Source organism: Rhipicephalus microplus, chromosome 7, assembly GCF_043290135.1.
Source record: "Rhipicephalus microplus isolate Deutch F79 chromosome 7, USDA_Rmic, whole genome shotgun sequence".
Lineage (NCBI taxonomy): Eukaryota > Metazoa > Arthropoda > Arachnida > Ixodida > Ixodidae > Rhipicephalus > Rhipicephalus microplus.
In genome coordinates this window covers 122,044,301-122,065,860 of record NC_134706.1, presented here as the reverse complement: position 1 = coordinate 122,065,860, position 21,560 = coordinate 122,044,301, and the positions used below count along the sequence as shown (strand labels likewise).

Here is a 21,560-nt window from a genome sequence, read left to right as displayed (position 1 = left end):
GGCACGCCCGTCGTCTCCAACGTCATGTAAAACCGGGCAGCGTGCTTTCCATCAGTGGGTTATCGACGTCATCCACCGTGGCCGAGCACTGCCGGAGCAAAGTGGTCCACGAAGGGATGCGTTCGAGTCGGCCTGACACGTACGCTTCATTTTGCTTTCTTCGCTTCATTACAACTCATTTGTAAGCTTTAGCGTTGGCTTCAGTGTAGGGCACCTTCCAGCTTTTTAACAAGTATTCATAAAATTAACGCACTATTGTAGTTTGTATCACGAGTGGACTTATTGACAGGATTAGGAGGCAGCTGTACGTGGCACCATCTCTCCGTGGCCGCCACGGCGTCCCTCTATAACAATGGGTAGTATGCAAAAAAAATTTACACTTTTGCCGCAAAGGTGAAGCAATGAACGTGATAGCAACAAATTGGAAAGCCACGCGTGGAATGCTTAGCATATCGAAAAGTGCCCAGCATTTCTCACGCATAAATGACGCACGAAATGTACTCACAGGTACAGATGAACGCGAATAAGCGTCTACGTGGTTACTTCGCTGTGCGTTAGTGAGTGAAACAACTTTAATGTTGATCCGGCATAAAAGGGGAAAAGGTAGGAGAATCAAAGCAAGACTCCAGCATCCCGGAGCAGCAGCCAGCTCCGTGGTTAACCAGCTCCGTGGCTCAGTGGTTAACGCCTCGCATTCGCGATTCAGCGGTTCCATGTTCGATTTCGCGCGCCGGAGTCTTTTATGGGTGAAGCTCCTTAAGACATGGGTCTGCACATGATCTGATGTATGTAGTAGTAGTAGTAGTAGTAGTAGTAGTAGTAGTAGTAGTGGTAGTAGTAGTAGTAGTAGTAGTAGTTTTAAGTAGCCATCAATAGCACATAACCGCTCTAGAGCGGGCATGTGCCACAAGGGAAGCGAGATGGAAGATGGCGGTACTTGGAGTGTTCACTAGATGGACGCACGGATGGACAGACAGACAGACTAGCAGACGGACGACGGATGGTCGGACGCGTGGACGTACGGATGAATGGACGCACGAACCGACGGACAGATGGATGGACAGACTCACGGATGGACGTATGAATAGTCGCGCGGAAGGACGAAAGCAAGAACGAACGGACGGACGGAAGCACGGACGGGCTGACGGATGCTTTGCCCATGGTCAGTGATGGCGACGTCGACGTCAGCGGCAAAATGCAGCCAAAATTCAGCTGATAGCAATATAAGTGCTATCGCGATAAAAACAATATCAGACGAAAAAAGCTAGTTTTCAAGGATGGCTCACGATTATATGCCGCAGGGACCCGCTGCAGCCTACCGGTAAAATTGCAGTATCACACTACAAAGCGCGTGGCTTCCCAGGAGCACCACCCAATAAACATGCATGTTATCTCATAGTAAAGTATTAAGCACCCTGCGAAGCCAGGCGTTTTGCAGGGTGACACTATAATTTTACCAGAATGTTTCAGTGGGTCTCTGCTGAATTTCGCCGGGATTTACCCTGGGTAAGCAGGTCGTTTCGTCAGATATGATTTTTTTAGTGTCTTCACCTATAAGTTAGAGTAGGCCACCACTGTCGCCGACGAGAGGTGGCGCTACGTGCAGCAGGTCTTGCAGCACGGCACTGCTACATTGCAGTCCTGCTAGTATTTGTAAGCACTGAAATCTTCTCATTAGTAATATAATGATTAATATGGAACACTGGGCGAGTTGATGCAGATTCATCGTGGCTAGCAGCACAAAAACACACAGACTAGAAGTGGACACGCCACAGCGGTGGCCTGCATGCGCTTCTTAGTCTGTGTCTGTTTCTTGTGCTGTTAGCCACAATAATATGATTATCGGCGTTTAGGTCCCAAAACAATGATACGATTACCAGGGACGCTGCGAAAGAGGGCTTTGAAAATATAAGTCCTCTGGTGTTGCTTAACGGGAACCTAAATTCAAGTACATGGGCTTCTGGTGACTGCCACGACCAGGATTTAATCTCATTAACTTTTGGTTTAGTCATAGGTTGGGGAAATCGCGTATAAGTCGACTCACTCAGACCGAGATTGAGCCACGTGTTGGAGTGACTCCGGGGGGGGGGTAATATTGTGGTGAGTTTGAGTTGGAATGAGTTTGATTCAAGGACATTTCGGCGAGACTGAGTCCGAGTGAGTCCAAAGTGCAAGATATATTCCCTGAGTGAGTTCCACTGTTTTTGTGGACTTGTGGCCCCATCTACTCATCTTCAGCATTGCTATCAGCCTTACCTGGATTCATGTTTATACTCTCGTTTACTCGCACGTATTCCAAAGCAGTGTGGTTCATGAATCATTTCAATATTCATTGATCAGAGGCGCAACGCGAGCACTTATGGTAATGGAACGTGTCGCGTGGACTTACCGTTGTGTATGAGTATGGTGCTGGGAGTCGTCAGCGTATAGCGATTCAAGCTGACACTTTGTGGTGAGTGATGGAAACACGTCGTTACTTTCGTGCAAAGTTTCTTGCCTTTCGCCGCTTTCTAGAACTAGAAATAGTTCACTCGTCTTTTCATCCACTTACGTTTTTAGGCTAACCGTAGATTTAACTACTAGTACGTATATCTGACTCCCGACTTAGGGACACTGTCTACTTCCGTGAGCCATCCGTGAGCCCGTCCATGCACCTGTCTGTGTGTCCGTTCGTCCATCTATTCAACACTCCAAGTACCACCATCTCGCATCTTTTCATCATATATTCCGCATATGCACCGCCATCCAGCGGACATTCTAAGGATTAAACGGGAGGTGGCTCATGCACATTTTCTCATGGCTTGCGCTTTGTGTCTACTTCCCACCTTAAACCACCTCAAGTTCATGGTATATACTATTTCACTGTATTCATGGCACTATGGCCCAACGCTCGGTAAACCTTTCTAAAACGAAGAAGGTTATGCCCAGCTAGTATAACGTAGCAACCCTTGTTGTCAGATAGTGCTCAAAGTACATGCCAATGGCTGCTAAGGGGGAATGAAAGACAGCAGAATTCAGCTTTTAGTTAAGCGCACGCTGCACACTTTTTATTGTTCAACAACGCACAGAAGGAATCTCTCACCGGCACCACCTTGGAGGTTAAATTGTAAGACTGGTTACACACTACGACTACTACTACGACTACGAGAGACGAACGGGGGCCGCTATAAGGAGCTTTGCCCCTAAAAGAAAATAATATGCACGCGCAAGTTTGGTTTTTCTGCACCTGCTCGCTAAGCTACGCATTGGAAGACTCGGTTTTGCTGCGCCAACTCGTTACGGTGTGTTCTGGAGCTACCATCAGATCTCGTAAACTGCATTGCCGTGTTCCTATATTCGGCGGCAACTTTTCTTGACACGGAAGTGATAGCTACGGAGGCGGAGCTTCTGCACATGTAGCACTACACGAAGTAGTCTGTTCTGGCGCGCGTCTCGTAACGCTGTGGAAAGTGACTGGGGCGCATCATGAGCGTTTCATGTAGACACAGACGCCGCTTAGCGCTTCTTGAGGTGCACGTAAAAAGGCCTACTTTTCACGTGGTAAAAAACGCGAAGTCAGAACAGATAACAGAAATATGAATATCTTGCAGGTGTGAGCTGCGTCCTGTCTCAAATAGCCCCACGTAGAAAAAAATTGGCAGATCTCACATACAGTGGTAATCGATGATATGCGAAGCACGAATGAGAAAAGCTGATATGTCATTTTAAAATCAGAACATTGCTGCGAGGTGGAGGTAAATTATGCTGTACATGACTTCCATGTCCTGATTATCATGTTTAGATGTGTCGTTTACTTTTGTCATCTATTCACATCACGTGAGCAAAACGACCGTGAGCACGCTATGAGTGTGGTATGTTGTCATGTTCTTACATGACACGCGTGTCAGGATTACCATGTTTGTACCAGTAATACACTTTCGTCCTCCATTGACGTCACCTAACACGAAATTTGGTGAATGTGGAGGTAGCAGAACGGCCGCGAGCGCATCATGAAGAGCCCATCATACTGCAATGTAGCGTTGACGCGTGCGCACAGCGACGCTACGTTAGCACAACGCGAGCACTCTACATTCTTACGCCAGGTGCGACCAACGCTGTTGGCGTGGCCTGATGGCAACTGGCGCGAAATGCGACCTGCTGCGTTTCGTGCCGATGCGCTACCCAGAGAACACTGCGTCTCCCTCTTTTTGTGACGGAGGGACGCTGGATGCGCTGAAATGCGCATGCGTCAAAGCAACGTAGCTCGAGGCGCGCGGGGACGCTCGGGAGGCGCTCACGAGTGAAGACGCGCTCACATTGAGCTCCTGCGTTTTGGGTATCTTTGTGCAAATTCTTCAGGTGCAAGGGCCATAAATGTGCTTATCGTCTTCCTAAGGTGAACAGAAACCCAACGACATCGATATTTCGGGCGTGGACGTCTCCACATCCGAAAATTCACCGAAAGTAAACCGGCTGCAAGCGGGCACGACGCCTACCCTAGCATCGACGCCGGCGGCGTTGCGGTGACGAGGTGGATGAGCGGTAGCTCGCAGCGACGCTGAGGGACGCCCTGAGCCCTGTGACGATGAATTATGGACCGAAACTAACTTCGGAAACCACAAGTGCCAGTGGTGAGCCTTTTTGAATCATTTACGCTCGCCCGCGATCAACCGTCAGGCAGCGCAAAGTGGCAGACGCCACGTTTGGAAGATTATGCAGTACGCTGTAGAAGGCGTATAACTAGACCCAGCGGAGCTCGAAGACGGCACCTGGGTCACACCAAAAACGACGCAGGGTGGCTTAGACCCCCTAGATCTGCAGCACAAGTACAGAACGGCTGCGCCCAAGCCCTCAAAGGCAATGTCTGAACGCGCCAGTACCCCGGCACTCGTCGTGCAAGCAGTGCGCCCACCGCAGCTTCCACGCCGGAGGCCCATGCTGAGGCTGCCAAGCGATTATTACAAAATTGTAATTCGACCCAGACAACCAATCAACCTGTCGAACAGTGGCCTCACTACGCTGATGGAAGGCATCCGAAACACTGCCAAAGTCGACCCGGCCCGAGCAGAAGAAGAAGACCAAATAAGAAATCACCCTGTTAAAAATACCCTTACAGTCAGTACACCCGAGAGAATCAGGGCAGAAGCCTACCGCTCACTGGAAGTGCTCAGAAGTCAGAGGTACAATATAAACTTGCCAGTGGCCACCTACGTACCGGCGCCGGACGACTGCATCCAAGGAGTAGTTTACAAGGCCTACACGGACGAAACAGACCACGATCTTCAAGCACAACCCATGAAGAAAAACCCTGACATCCCCGTAGTAAATGCCAGGAGACTAGGCTCATCAAAACACCTGGTCATCACCTTCGCCGGACACAAGCTTCCTGCCACGATCCGCTTCAGGTGTTTCACCTTAGAAGTGCATCCTTTCAGGGAGAGACCTGAGCCCTGCTGCAACTGCAGGAAGCTTGGGCACCACACAGATGTGTGCCCGCTGCCGGCCCTGGAATACCAAAATGCCGAAGATGCGGTGGAGAACATCCCCTACCGCCACTAGGAGAACAGCCAACATGTACACCACAGTGTGTAGTCGGCCTCGTCGAACATCCCACTGGCAGAAGGACACCTGTCAAACCTAATAACAGCAAGAAGACATCGATGTTCTCCAGCACCAATGAGGGAGGAAGATCAAAATCAGCCAGCCGTCGATCAAGATCGAGGTCGCGAAGAAGAAGCAAGAGCAGGAACAGAAATTCTTCGATCTCTGCGCAGAAGAGCTGTAGTCCCAGTCAGGAGACATCCGCTTCTATGCCAGCAATACACAACAACAAGAACGCCAGGAGCAACGGCCCACCAAAGAGCGTAGGTTGGAGTACCGACGATTCAGGGCAAACCAGCAAAGCGGCGACTACTCTGCCAGCATCCAACACCGAACAAGCGGGCAAGACCAGAAACCAGTCAACATACCAAACTCGAGGTGGCCATTCCAGATCCTGTTCGAGATCAAGGACGCAGCCGCCGGCCAGACCTCAAGACGATCAGGTAAGGGAACTGACAGGGCTGGTAAACTCTTTACAGCAACAGTTGGCTTCGGCCAAAACAGATCAGGCAACTGAAAAACAATTTCAGTTCGACCTTTAACCCACCCGCGGCTGAGGAACAAATGGCATGCGCTCACAGTGAGGTAAATAACATGGAAACTGACAGAATTAGTGGAGAAAAGCGCAGAGCTTCTGTCCCAGTGCAAGAAATTGCCACAGAAGAAAAACAAGAAAAAGTAAAAAAAACTAGACACTCAGAATAGCCAAGCTAGAAACTGCAATAAATGCGCGCTTCAAGGGGCTAGAAGCCAAACAGGCTGAGTTTCAGGCATCTACTGAGGCTCGCCTCACCAGAATCGAAGCTGCGATCGAAAACATGCTGGCAGGTCTTAATCAGCTCAAAGTAGCTAACACAGGCACACTGACACAGCAGCAGCAACAACACCAAAGCCCTGTTGCACAATTACCACTCCTAGTTAGAGGCGAGGGACCTAACAACAATACTAGCTTAGATCAACGACTCCCAGCGGGAGGCCCAATCAAAATACACGGACCACGTGCAGAAACTCCTAAGCATTCATGATGGCCAGCGACCAAATTTTGATCTGGCAATGGAACTGCAGAGGGTTCCGAGCTAAAAGACGTGATCTCGAATATAAGATCCACCATTCCACATTCAAACCTGATGTTATTGCGCTACAGGAAACTGGCGTAAACGCCAAGCTTGTTGGCTACACAACGTTCAACACGACAGTGGCGGAAGGCTTTAATCCCTTCACGGCACTCATGATACATAGAAAACTCACCGCTTACGCTATAGATCTCGCAATCGAGGATATAGCATACAACTTTGTAGAAATCCTCCGCAAGAAGAAAACTGACCCCACCCTGTTCATCCTAAATGCATATCCACCAAAAAACAGTGGCATGGTCACCTCTAAGCTTATTGTAAAGGCGCAGAAACATGCCAGAAGCTCACCACTAATCATAGTAGGTGACTTCAATGCTCACCATCTGGCATGCCACTATAAGTCTTGTGACTAGAAGGGGACCAGCCTATGGACAACCTCACTAGAGCTGGGCTTAGCCATCCTCACAGACCCCGAGTGCCCCACCCGAGTAGGTAACAGCATCTGTCGAAACACATCACCTGATCTAACATTCATCAAAAACATAGAATTCGCCAATTGGGAAAACACAGAAACTGATGCAGGCAGCGATCATTACATCATAGCCACCACATTCCTATTCAGTAAAATTAAGAAATGAAAATTCAGAGTGAAACATACTAATTGGGACACTTTCACAGAAATTAGAAATGAGAGAGAAACCACTGAACTCACAAACTTGGCAGAATGGACATCCACTCTAATTCAAGACGCGAACAGGGTCACCACTGAAGCCGAGATTGAGGAGGATCACTCGGCACCTGACTAACGGCTTATACACCTGTGGGAGGCTAGGGAAAGTATTCAGAAGAGGTGGATGTCACAAAAATACACCAGAACCTTACGAAAAAAGATAGCTCGAATCGACAAAGAAGTAGAGCATTCTACACAAGCGTTGAGTCGAGAACAATGGCATCAAATGTGTGACCGGCTCAATGACCGATTCGCTAACCAAAACTCCTGGTTTCTACTCAGACATCTCATAGATCCCGAACAAACGAATTCTAACGAAAGTAAGAGCCTGCAGAAACTTATCCATTCCTATTTCGGGGAGGAGAATGACCGAATACGGGAACATAAATGTGGCTTCCACTAGAGCCGCATCAATCAAAGAGGCCGAAGAGATGGCCATAGCGCTGGCCATTATGCATCCAACCACCCACACTGTCCTTAGAGACTCTAAGAGCACTATTTACAGCTTTGTAAGGGGAAGTGTGGGACTAAATACAGCCAAGGTCCTGAGAAACTATAATCAGAATCATAGAATCAAAATCAATCTGGTCTGGGTCCCCGCTCACTCGGGAAACCCCGGTAACGATGAAGCGCATAAAGAGGCCCGAGGGTTAGCGAACCGAGTCACGCTTTCATTGGAACAGGGCTCCCCGATAGCAGAGGCAGTGACCTCCTATAACGAACTTACAAATATGTATAAAGATGACAGGAGGTTATATCCCATACCGCACAGCAACCTCACGAGAGCGCAGGCCACTATCCTCCGCCGAATTCAAACAAACAGCCTAAAGAGTCCTCACCGCCTTGCAATATTCACAGGTGGAGAGGTTGAATCAACATGCGAAAATTGCGACAAAAATGCCATAGCAAAATAAAGTCACATCATCTGGGAATGCGAGGGCCTTCCCCCACCCAGAGAGCTTCTGCCAGTTCCCTCCGAAATGACATGGGAGACCTCAATACGGTCCCCCGCAGAAAAACTTCAGAAAACAGTCATTGCACGGGCACAAGAGGTCACCGCAGACAAGCGGACATCTCTAAACCCATGAAATCTCTTTTAATAAAGTTGTATCCTCCTCCCTCCTCGAGGCGCGCCTGCGGGTATATGCCAGGACCGGTGCCTGGCGTCGCAACGAACGCCGGTGAGCACGCGCACCGCGCCACGTTGAAATGTTTTGGCGCTTGACTGAGATGTAGTCATATTCTCACATGACACATCTCATGATTATCATGTTTGCACCAGTCACGTACCTTCGTTATCCATTGACGTCACGTAATACCAAATTTGGCATGTGTGAAGTGTTATGACCGTCGTCAGTAGGCGCCATGCTGTCGCTGAGAAATATAGCCGGGCAGTGCTCCCACGCCTGGAACCCCAGTTCTCTCGGAACCAGCGTCGAGCGGCGGGAAGCGACAAAAGGATTAGAAGACGGTTCATGAGTCAATCTCCGCACAAGCGATTCCTCCGGGCCGGCTTGTTTAGAGGGACAGCGAAGCAGACCAACCACGCAGGTCATGTCTCCATGATTCAAGTATCTACTCCTTGGCTGCCCTTCCTGAACCCCGTTTCGCCGATCCTCAGGGAATTGCGTCAAGAGGTGCAATGACTATTTGGCAGACCATGTGCTACTGAATTATGCCCTGTGGGTGGTGTCTTGTGCATGTGATTGGCGTTCCAATCAAGGAGGAGGAGCCCGACAGGGTTTCAAATGACGCTGCAGAGTGCAGGACGTCGCTCTGAACTATTAACGGTTCAACCACCACGCTCGTGGTTTGTGAAAACCCTAACCTTTCTATGCTGTAAATAATTGTAAATAGTGCCATAAACCTGTTTGTTTTTCGTATCCCCATCTTGTCAGCACTCGTTTCCTCCACCCGAAGTTGCGCCACGCTACCACAAAAGACCGGGTAACCCCGGTCCGCAACAACTGGTGATCAGCGCTGGGATTCAGACAGCGCCGAGAGCCGCTACAGAAGGCAGCGAAACGGCCGTGAGCGCATCATAAGTGTGGCATGCAGTCACGCTGTTACATGACACGCATGTCATAGTTATCATGTTTGTATGTGTCATTTACCTATGTCGTCCATTCACGTCACGTAATACCGAGTTTGGTACGTACATGTGAAACTAGCGAAACGGCCGCAAACACACCATGAGCGTAGCACGTAGTCATGTAGTTACATGACATGCATCTGATGTTTATCATGTTTGCACCAGTATCATACCTTCGTCATCCATTCACCTACCGTAATACTAAATTTGGTATATGTGACGCTAGCGAAACAGCCGCGAGCGCATGATGAGTGTGGCATGTAGTCATGTTGTTACGTGACACGCATATCATGATTTCATGTTAGGGTCTGTCGCTTGTGTTCGCCATGCAATCATGTCATACCCTACCAGTTTTGCAACATGCCACGTAAACGAAAACACCACAAGAGCTGCAGGACCATGAAATGTAAATCTTGACATTCATGACATCCATATTACGATTTTCAATTTATGACTAATGAAATATGCTCTTCATACAGTCATGTTATGCCATACCAAGTTTGGTATTGATACCATTATTGAAATGTCCAGGACAGCTAAATGTCGTAGGTATCTAGCTAGCTTAATAGCTAGCTAGCTAGATAGATAGATAGATAGATAAATAGATAGATAGATAGATAGATAGATAGATAGATAGATAGATAGATAGATACGCTCAAAGTCACCGAAGTTCGCTATGAAATGCTTCGCATTTAAAAATCGGCAGATCCCACGTACCGGGAAAATCAATGATATGCGAAGCACGGATGACAAACATTGATATGTCAGTTTAAAATAGCACAACGTTAGAAATACCAAATTAGGTCGTACATGTCGTGATTATCATGTTTAGATGTGTTGTTTACTTTCGTCATCTATTCACCTCACGTGATACCAAATTTAGTATATGTGGAGGTAGCGAAATGGCTGCGAGCACGCTATTAGCGTGGTATGTTGTCATGTTCTCACATGACATGCGTGGCAGGATTATCATGTTTGCACCAGTCATATATTTTGTCATTCATTGACGTCACGTAACAATAAACTCGGTATATGTTGAGCTAGCAAAACGGCCGCGAGCGCATCATGAAGAGAGCAAAATACTCCAATGTAGCGGTGAAGCACGCGCACGCTGGGCAGAGCTAGGCAACGTTAGCAAAACGCGAGCACTCTACAGTCGGACGCCAGGCGCAACCAGCGTCCGTCGGCGTGGCCCGGTGGCAACTGGTGCGAAGTGTGACATGCTGCATTTCGCGCCGATGCGCTCCCTCTTTTTGTGACGGAGGGACGCTGGACGCGCAGAAACGCGCGTTCGTCAAAGCGACACAGCGTGGCGCGCACCTGCGAGTATATAAATGGCAGGACTGGCGCCTGGCGTGGCAACGCCGGCTCGACGCGATGAAATGAACGCCAGTAATCACGCGCACCACGTCACGTCGAATTGTATATGCGTCTTGACTGTGGCATGTAGTCATGTTCTCACATGACACGAACCTCGTGATTATCATGTTTGCACCAGTCACTTACGTTCGTCATCCATCGGCGTCGCGTAATACCGAGTTCGGTACACGTGAAGGTGGTGAAACGGCCACGAGTGCATCATGAGCGTAGCATGTAGTCATGCTGTTACATGACACGTATGTCGTGATTATCATGTTTGTATGTGTCATTTACCTATGTCGTCCATTCGCATCTAGTATACCGAGTTCGGTATATGTGAAGCTATCAAAACGCCTGCGAGCGCATCATTAGCTCAGCATGAAGTCATGTTGCTTCATGACAGGCATGTCATGATTTTCATGTTTGGGTCTCTTTCTTGTGTCCACCATGCAATCATGTCATACCGTACCAGTTTTGCAACATGGCTTGTGAACGAAACCACCGCAAGAGCTGCAAGACCATGAAATGTAATTCATGACATTCATGACATCCATATCATGATTTTCCTGTTATGTCTAATCGAATATGTTGTTCGTACAGTCATGTTATGCCATACGAAGTTTGGTATTGATACCATTATCGAAACGGCCAGGAGAGCTACTAGTCGTAGGCGGCTAGGTAGATTTGATAGATACGCGCAAAGTCGCTGAAGTTGGCTAAGAAATGCTAAGAAATAAAGGAGGATTATTTATGTTTCATGTTGAAAATACGAGCGCTACTCTGAAACTATCTTCCCTGGCGGTAGGATGCATGTGATTTGGCTTTGTAGCTTTCCCTTCAGTGGCAAGAAAAGTTGTCGCCGAGAATAGAACGGTAGTCCGGACAGGCCGCTATTGGAATCATAACTTGGCTATACCTACAACGCTAGAACGCTATCTAGTGAGGTATAGTCTAGCTGTGCTATTCGAGGAATCAGAGGGTGTTAAATGGTATGTAGTAGGACTCAGAAAATTTAGGAGGACACGTGAGGCTTATACATACAGTGCTGAAGAACAGACACGTTCCATGCTACCATAGATTAGGTGACAGAAAAAAAACTAGGGGTGGGGTTTTTTATACAGAGGCATATCGCCGGCAACATAAAAGTGTGGCAGCTCGGGCTAGTTAGTATGGCGTGATGATAGTTACAGCGCGAGAACAAAACGACGACACAGAGACCTGTCTTTCCTGCTCGTGTACTTCGTTTCCTTCTTGTCTCTGTGTCGTCGTTTTGATCTCGTGCTTCAACTATCGGCAACATAGAAGACGACTATAGCATCAGTGAGAGGTCGGCAAGTATTATAAATAGGTTCAAGAAAAGGTACAAGATCAAGGTTGATGATGATGAAGATGATGTAGACATAGAGTTTCCTAATATACACTAGAGGGAACTTTGGCGCTAGTGTATATGGGAGCGGCAACCCACGGCACTTCAGTGAGCATGGGAATGATGGGTAGTACACACATTTGTCTAATATTCGTACTTCTTGCCTGCTTTTCGCTCCCTGTGTGTTCGTGTGGCTTGGAGCTGTTTTCTTACGAAACAAATATTAGCAAATGTTCAGCGGTTGCGCTTTATCACCTTGTTCTTTTAGACTTACCTTTTCAAATCGGGTCACAAAGATCAAAAAGGTTGAATCTTTCTTTGAAAACAAAACCGAAACACAGCAATAAACGAAGCCGCAACTACAATTACCCATCCGCAAGTACGAAGACTAGGCAAATATGTGTACTACCCATCATTTCCATTGTCGCTGAACAATTGCAGCGACAGAGTCCCTTCTAACTAACTTTAAGGAATTCTATGGATGTACATGCCCGCAAATCTTTTAGTTGTGTGCTGCAAAAGCATTTAGACTCGAAGTACAAGCGGAGATTCAGCAATTAATCGCCCGCTCTATGTGGTTTTTCTCTCGTTTCGTCACAATGACAGCTCCGAAAGCTAATAATAATAACGTCGGGGCTTTAACACCCCAAAACTACGATATGATTATGAAGAAAGCCGTAGGGAAGGGCTCCGGAAATTTCGACAACGTGGGGTTCTTTAACATGCACCTAATTCTAAGTACACGGACCTCCAGTATTTTCTACATGGCCGTTCAATGAGTGCTTAAGGCGTGACCTTAAGGCGGGACCGGTACGGTTTGCAGCGCGTGACGTGTAGAGTCGGCGCTACGCCCTCTCCTCGTGCACTAACAAGGAGGGCCAGCGAAATCATTATCTTTCTTTTCTTTTTTGTTTTCACGAAATCTTCTAGACGTATACATGTTTCGTTATTGCTGCAGCCTCTTGAGGTGGTATTTCAGCTGGCTACGTGATGTTCACAACTCTATCGCCTTCAGAATGCACTCGTAAATCTTGTCGCACTCCTCGCGGAGGTTCAGATGTGGTTCAGAAGTGGCTAAAACTCCGCGCAGCCAGCGCTATTCACCGCAGCATTGCTTTATGTGTGTGATTTGTGCTAACTTACTGTTCCACAACGTGATGCGCATTGTTAGGCACGTGTTGGAACACAAAAAATTACCAACTGCACAGTGCACAACAAAGCAGAGACACAGAGCTGTCCTGATAGGGACACTGGGGGACTCGGAACGCTGTACGAAAAATCAGGACTGTACCGCAAAATCTGCAACGGTTGGGAACCTTAGCTAGAACGCGTATGTGTGGTCACTCCTTGACACTTGCAGGGCGTGCTCTGGCGCACCGTTTGACATTTGACCATGCTGTTCTCACATCGCTCACTTCGCATTCAAGCACGAAAAGAGACAGCATGAGAACGGCTTCACACGTAAGAGCGGGGGAATTCCCTTAAGTCTTCGTTTTGTAGAGTTACGCTAGATATAAACCCCGAAGTGCCGTGCTCATGGCCTGATGGGCATGCATGTTAAATTTGCAGTTGTATATTGCAGCACGAGTGCCCATATAGGCGCTCTCTTCTTTCACCCACAGAGCGTGCATATCAGCGCAAATAGGTCACGTGATGGCTCGTTACAGCGTGAGCCATATTCTGGGGCGATCTCGTTCGCGAATATGCCGAATTCAGGGCTCACAGGTTTGGGGAAGGCAAGCCACTTCAGTGATTGAATGCGGAAGATTCTACGTGACGTAAGGCAACACTAGTCGCCGAAAGTGACAATCTCATAGTACGGCTCGTAACACGGCCCTGTGATAGAATTAGCTGGCAACAAAAAGGGCAGTAATTGGTAAGGTTGTTGTAATCGATCGATGTATACTGCATGGCTGCACGCTGGACAGACGAAAAGGTTGTTATTCTGAATATTGATATCTTGTTGTTATTAGGGGCGAAGCTCCTTAGGGCGTGGGCTGTGCGTCCCCTGTATGTATCCACCTCTAGTTTAGTTCTTGCAGTGTTCACTAGATGGCGGTACTGTCGCCTGTATGTAGCCACCTCTAGTTTAGTTCTTGCAGTGTTCACTAGATGGCGGTACCGTCCCCTGTATGTGGCCACCTCTAGTTTAGTTCTTGCAGTGTTCACTAGATGGCGGTACCGTCTCCTGTATGGCTCCATTTTCACAACAAGAGTGGGAAAGGGCTGAGAAAAGGGTGCCTAGTAGTACATCAACAGGCCCAGATGGCATTCCAATTAGGCTGATAAAGACATTAGGTCCGAAGTCTAAGCAGGCTTTGAGAGAGTCAGTGAGCACAATAATAATCGATGGTGAAGTTCCCGATGGATGGAAACTTAGCAGGATGAGCATGATTTATAAAGGAAAGGGGGACAAAGCTGACATAAACAACTACCGTCCTATAACAGTGACATCAGTGGTGTACAGGCTGGCGATGCAGATTATAAAGGAAAGACTGCAGGCGTGGATAGATGATGAGGGGGTGCTGGGGAAACTGCAGAATGGGTTTCGGAAACACAGGAGGTTGGAAGACAATCTGTTCTCACTGACGCAGTGCATCGAAATAGCAGAAAAGGAACACAGGCCTCTGTGGCTAGCATTTTTGGATATCAAGGGAGCGTATGATAGCGTGGTTCAAGAGGAATTGTGGGGAATTCTGGACACACTAGGCGTGGAACATGTAGTCACTAATCTTTTAAAGGGTATCTATAAAGGTAACAAGGTAGTTATAAAGTGTGAAAAACAGGTATCCAAGCCTGCAGAGGTAAAACGGGGGCTTAGGCAGGGGTGCCCCCTGTCACCCTTATTATTCATGATGTACCTACAAGGATTAGAAGCAAAATTAGAGGGAAGTGGGCTGGGCTTCAACCTCTCTTTAGTCAAACAAAGAAAACTTATTGATCAGGCACTACCAGCATTAATGTACGCAGATGATATAGTGCTAATGGCCAACAACAAGGAAGATTTGCAGCGATTGATGGACATCTGCGGTAATGAGGGAGATAGGTTAGATTTTAGATTCTCTAAGGAAAAATCAGCAGTCATGATTTTCAATGACAACGAAGGTAGTGAGCTTAGAACACAGGAGGTCACGCTAGAGATTACACATAAGTACAAATATCTGGGCGTATGGATAAGCAATGGGACCGAGTATCTGAGGGAACACGAAATATCTGTGACGACTAAAGGTAACAGGAATGCAGCAGTCATGAAAAATAGGGCCCTGTGGAATTACAATAGGTATGATGTTGTGAGAGGAATATGGAAAGGGGTCATGGTTCATGGGCTGACGTTCGGCAATGCGGTATTGTGCATGAGATCAGAAGTTCAAGCAAGATTAGAAATTAAGCAACGGGGAATAGGTAGGCTTGCTTTAGGAGCTCACGGGAATACACCAAATCAGGGAGTACAAGGTGATATGGGATGGACACCATTTGAGGGCAGGCAAGCTAGCAGCAAGATAAAATTTGAGAAACGATTGAGAGAAATGGGGGAAGAGCGTTGGGCTAGGAAGGTTTTCAGCTACTTATACTTAAAGAATGTCGATACGAAATGGAGGAAGCGAACCAGGAAGTTGACTGGTAAATACTTAGAAAACAGCAGGTGGCCAAACCAAAAAGAACTGTCGGTTAAGAAGAAAGTGAAGGAAACTGAGACTGACATGTGGAGAATGGGCATGATTAAGAAGTCCGCACTAGAGACCTATCGAACCTTTAAGCAGGAAATTGCCAGGGAAAGGATCTATGATAATACTCGGGGTAGTTCTCTACTGTTTGAGGCCCGGACGGGAGTACTGCGAACCAAGACATATCGGGCCAAATACGAAGGGGTAGACACAGTATGCAGTGCGTGTGGAGAGGAAGAAGAAACTGCCGAACACTTGATAATGTTCTGTAAAGGGCTTCACCCTATAGTTCAGGATGATGGCGCTGCGTTTTTCAAAGCACTGGGGTTTAGGGACCAAGAGGGCAAAATAGACTTTAAGCGGGTAGACTTAACTGGAAGGAGGTTATCTGATTGGTGGCTAAAGTCGAGGCACGAGTGAAAATTAAACTCTTCACTGCAAAGTACGAATCCTCAAACTCACTTTTTAAGAAACAAAAATAAATATAGTTTTTGGTTCATTAGGTATTACGGCTTGGTGGCGCTAGCCACCGCCCGATCTAAAGGGTACAGCCATATCCATCCATCCATCCATCCATGTAGCCACCTCTCGTTTAGTTCTTGTAGTGTTTACTAGATGGTGGTACTTGTAGCTGATGATGAAAAGATGCAAGATGTTATAAACTAGAAAGCGGTACTTGTAGTTGATGAAAGACGCGAGATCTTATAAAATAGGAATGATGTCACATATATGGCGCGTGTCATTGGTTGAAGGCAATCGTTCAATTTAGTGCGGCGACGTATGCTAGGGGGAGCGATGTAATAAAATTGAGTGGGCAAAATGTACAGAGGATTCATGGTTTACAAGGTTTACCTCCGGAGCTTCGCCCACTCATCATCATTCACTTCGTGGATATGGCGGCACTTTGTTTTATTATTTCGATTACTATTCACTACTGCCTCTATGGCCATTTCATGATCCAAGCACGTCCCATACAAACGGGAACGCTTCCCCTCAAAATTTTCACTGTTCGCAGCAAGAGCCTCGTTGATCCGGTTCATTCACAGTCACTCATGTGGCTCGAAAGAGAAAATGGGTTATCAACGCTATCCACGAAAGAAGTGGAGAAATTATTTCTCCGAAGCACACACAAAAAAAGAAATGAGAACCTTTCGTTCTCACTGTACGTGGTTGACAGAAACACAAATGGCATCGGCAGGCTACAAGCCTATCGAAAGTGCCTAATTAAAATACCGCGATAAAAACGTTTTCTGTTGTACTTACATAACGGACGTGCCTCGCCGGCTTATGCGCAGATCGACCAGCGAAGCCTTGGAACGACTAGTCGCTCTTCTATCCTGGTAGCCACGGGCAGGTGACCAAGATCTGCAAGGACGTGAACGGGGTCAGCGACCAGTGACAGCGACATCCAGCACTCGTGATGGCCCTTAAGCGCATCAAGAAGGAGCTAGAAGACATCAGCCGCGACCCGCCGGCCAACTGTTCGGCGGGCCCCATCGACCATGCGGACCTGTTCAACTGGCAGGCTACCATCATGGGGCCGACGGAGAGTCCCTTCGAAGGCGGAGTGTTCAGGCTTAACATCGTCTTCCCGAAGGACTACCCGTTCAAGCCTCCCAAGGTGCGTGCGCCAAGCCGCGGACAAAGAGGCCCTTGTGTCGTGACACAGCCGCAGATGTACTAGCTGGTACGCAAGGCATAAGGGGATTGAGCAAGGGGTCCACGGGAAACTTAGGGGAAGTTATCCGTGTGCGTCTTAATTTTAGTATAGTAATTATGGACTGAGTGACTGAGGCGACGAAGTAGACTGCCATGGCTAGGAAGCGAACTTGCGACCTTCGAATTACGCGGACGTGTTGAGGCATATGAGACGGGACAAGGGGACGGCGCTTATTTTATTAAATCTCACATGGCAAGTGTTACACAATTAACCTTTGCCATATTGCTATATGACGGCAGTTATGTTTCTCAGTTCTGTCGGATATTGTTTTTGCTTTATAGGTTTCATTTTTGGCAGGCGACGTCCCAGTTCATGCCAGAAAACGGGGTGCCGAGAAGTTACATTTCTCAAAACATTTTTTTCTAATTACCAGAGGCTCTAATGCAACAACATGGTACTGTTGGCGGGCTAAATTGACAGGGGGCCTATAAATAGGTGTAATAATTGTATATTGTAGAAGATTTTTTTGAACCTCGGTTAAACTTTGGTGAGACGCTCCTTACACGTATAGACTATCTTACGGATCCGTGACCTGGCACAGTGGCTTCATTTCCGATGAACGCAAAAACGCTTGAGAACTCCAGGCGGTCGAAATTTCCGAAGCCCTCCGTACGGCACCCCTCAATATCGTATTTAGGTTTTGGCCCGTTAAACCCTAATACAACTATCCCAAATACGCTGGAGGGCCGGTGTCCATGACTGTTGGAGTTGGAGTTGCTGTTTTGTATCCGTGACGACTAAGCGAGCATCGATGATTACAATATAGACTCACGCTTATGAGAAGGTCTGTACAGATTTAGTGATCATTTTGTGACTTCATTAATTTGACGTCACGGCATACAAATAAGTGAAATTATTCGCGTAAGAGCACTACACGACGGCGCTCATGATTCTAAGAGGTAATTTCCATGCCTGTTCGCTTACAGAGGGAAACGACAAAGGTAAAAATGACATCACGAGCGCTGTCTAACGGCTCAAGTTCTTTTATATATAAAATCGTCGAAGAAAACACAAAAAAAGTTGAACTATGTGCGAGTTGGTATGTTATGCAGGCAGAAAAAAAAAGTTAGGTATGTCGATTTCAGGCGATTGTATATTGGACACCGAGGACGGCTCCAAACGAGCTACGTAGGAACACACACGGAATGCTGTCCCGGCATCGCTCGTTTGGCCCCGTCCAGGTTCATTGCGCCACTGCGTGATGTGATGACTCGCCAACAAATACGACGTGCTACATTAGTAGGTTTCATGACCCAACAAAACTTGCTGGTGGGTTAGAAATGCAATAACGTTGAAAGTTGGGCGAATTGGTGACAGTTCATGTTTACTTGTGAAGCAGCACAGAGAGACAGACACAAAAGAAGGTGTCCTTTTCGTTCCTTTTGTGCATTGTCCCCATGCGCTAGCTGCTTCACAAGTAAATATAGAGGTGCAATCTTCGTGCAGCTTCTTTAAGTGGAAGGCTTCCGCAATCTCAGGAGCTCTTTTTGCCGTTGTGCGGATGGCAATGATAGCACTTTCGAAGAAAGGTTTGCACCCATGTACGCTTTGTAATTAGCTATTCGACGAGAGATCAGCGCCCGCTTCCTTACGCACTTTCCCGCCTGCCCAATCTAAGCTGTTTCTAAGAGTAACGAATCTACTAATGAAGTCAATAAATGCACGTGGAAAACGCTGCTGGGGGCGGTGGGGGTGGGGGGTGCAGTCAAGGGAAGCAGTTCCTTTGGGAATGCGCTGGCTTACAGTGCAACAAAATATTGAATATTGAGGAATGTCAACCGACACGCTCTGCTTGAATTCCTCACTTTCTTTTGATATCCGTATCGTGCATTACGAAAACCTCACAGGGTCTATTGTGCATCCACTTAAGACGACCCTATGCTGAGAGCCATATTGTTTGTTCTTTGAGACCGATGTATATGGTATATACGAGCGTCCGATTATACGAGCGTCCTTTCACCGCCGCCGCTGCCACCCGTGTGTCTAGGTCGAAAACCGGCATCGGAAACACAGCAAAACTTCCATGGGGTCAGTGATGTCACGATATGGTTCCGGGCCACGGCAGCAGTTTTTAGGCAGTCTGAGTATTTGAAAAAAAGCTGATTATACGAGCGTCCTCTCACCGCCACTGCTGCCACCCGTGTGACGGCAGTTCAGATAGATACATTGATAAAAACACTCAAAGTGTATACAGTTGGCAAAGAAATGTTTTGCATTTAAAAGGAGAAAATTTCACGTGAATATACAGATTTCACTGATCACGTTCTCGCGTGCTTTTATTTCTTACAGGTTTTGGGTCTTAGGGAGCGTTGGTAATAGGTTATCATGCCGCTAAGTCTGCATTGCGTTTTTTCCTGTCATTAAAAAAAACAACATTGCCAAATCACGGTCATATTAAAAATAGTATGTAGATAGTAGCACCGGTGATTCAGTTGTGCTTTCGTAAGTCAGACCTTACGTTTGTGGTGTATAATTTAGTGGAGATGTAAAAAACAAGCCCTATTTTGTAGTGCATAGAATTCTGCGGCCCGTGGTTCGCGCTGATCTCAATTATTTGCCGCTTTTCCCGTTCCACACAGGTGAGCTTCGCCACCAAGATTTACCACCCGAACATCAGCACGCATGGTGACATCTGCCTGGACATCCTGAAGTCGCAGTGGTCGCCAGCACTGTCTATCGCCAAGGTGCTGCTTTCCATCTGCGTGCTTATGTGCGACCCCAACCCGGATGACCCGTTGATGCCTCGCGTGGCATCCGTCTACAAGAACAACCGGAGTCTGTACGAGGCGACAGCAAGGGAGTGGACGAGGACGTACGCCATGGAGTAGGGGCGACGCCACTCCGGGGCAGTCTCGCACAGTGACGCTTACGCCGATGCTGATCATAGATTTGTTCGGTCACTTTGTTCGAATGCTGCGTCTAAGACGATCATGCGGCAAATAGAGTGTGGTTCCATCGACTGTGTGTTGTTACCTCCGTACTTACGACCAAGGAATCTACGCTGACCTGCACTCGACGGCAGGCGCTGCATATGTTTATATTGCCACGCATTAAACGCCCTGGTTCGCCTGTTAAAAAAAAAAACCAATGTTAGTTTTGGTTTGGCTTACTGTATATAAAACAACGTTTATATGAGCGGTGAGAAACACCGTGGGAAGCTGACAGCTGAATTTTTTACAAATTGATTAAAAACGGGACGTTGACGTCAAAGCACCTGTGTTGAAGCGTACGAGCAATTTCATAGAAGTGTCGGGCTTCTGGGCTGAGCGACTGATGTAGTGTTAGCTATTTGGGAGTATATCATATGCAGGCCGGGATAGTTTCGTAGGACCTCCAGAAAACGTGTTAAGGATTAGGACGTAAAGGTTAACATCAATGTGGTTTATGATGGACGTGCTATCACACTAAATTTCTGGAGAAGTGATTTTCTTTTGCAGGCACACGTTTCTATACTGAATCGGGATACAGTAGGAATTGATCGCATTAAGCTTCTTCAGAGTAGCTTAAACAAACATTTATCAGTATTGTTCTAAGACCATTGCGCTGCGCGCTCATGCACGACTGCTTTCTTTCTGTTGCACCGAGATGTCGCGTTTTGAGGTGAAGGCTCACACAAGAAACTCCCGTTCCGGTACATAGGACTTGACAAGGCTCCATCAGCTCATGCACGTGAACTACCTCGTCAACTGGAACAACGAGGTGTCACAAAATGCGAACTGCGCAACGAGTGGGGCGTCAAATGCTTCAACCCTTTACAAAAGCTTGATCTTGTCCCATTATTAACTGTGTCGCGTACCCAGTGTGGGGGATTGTGGGGAATACAAAAGCTTCTGAGATAATTCTTTGTCGTCAGCAGCCTTAGCACAAAAAATTGCACGAAGTTCCTTGCAAGTGTGCAGCGGGTACCACGATCCTCCGAAAAATGACAAAAAATGGCATAGTGAATGCCTGTCTACTACGCAATGATTTATGGCG

The 21,560-nt window shown here is 47.3% G+C and overlaps 1 protein-coding gene across 1 annotated transcript; it reads left to right on the top strand.

Moving 5' to 3' along the window:
• On the top strand, nt 1-20,544 carry LOC119179812 (ubiquitin-conjugating enzyme E2 2). The gene is made up of 3 exons (XM_037430931.2): nt 1-139; nt 17,161-17,486; nt 20,165-20,544. Exons 2-3 carry the CDS (start codon nt 17,286-17,288, stop codon nt 20,411-20,413), a joined length of 450 nt encoding a protein of 149 aa, XP_037286828.1. The 5' UTR covers nt 1-139; nt 17,161-17,285; the 3' UTR covers nt 20,414-20,544.
• Nucleotides 20,545-21,560: the final 1,016 nt, after the last annotated feature.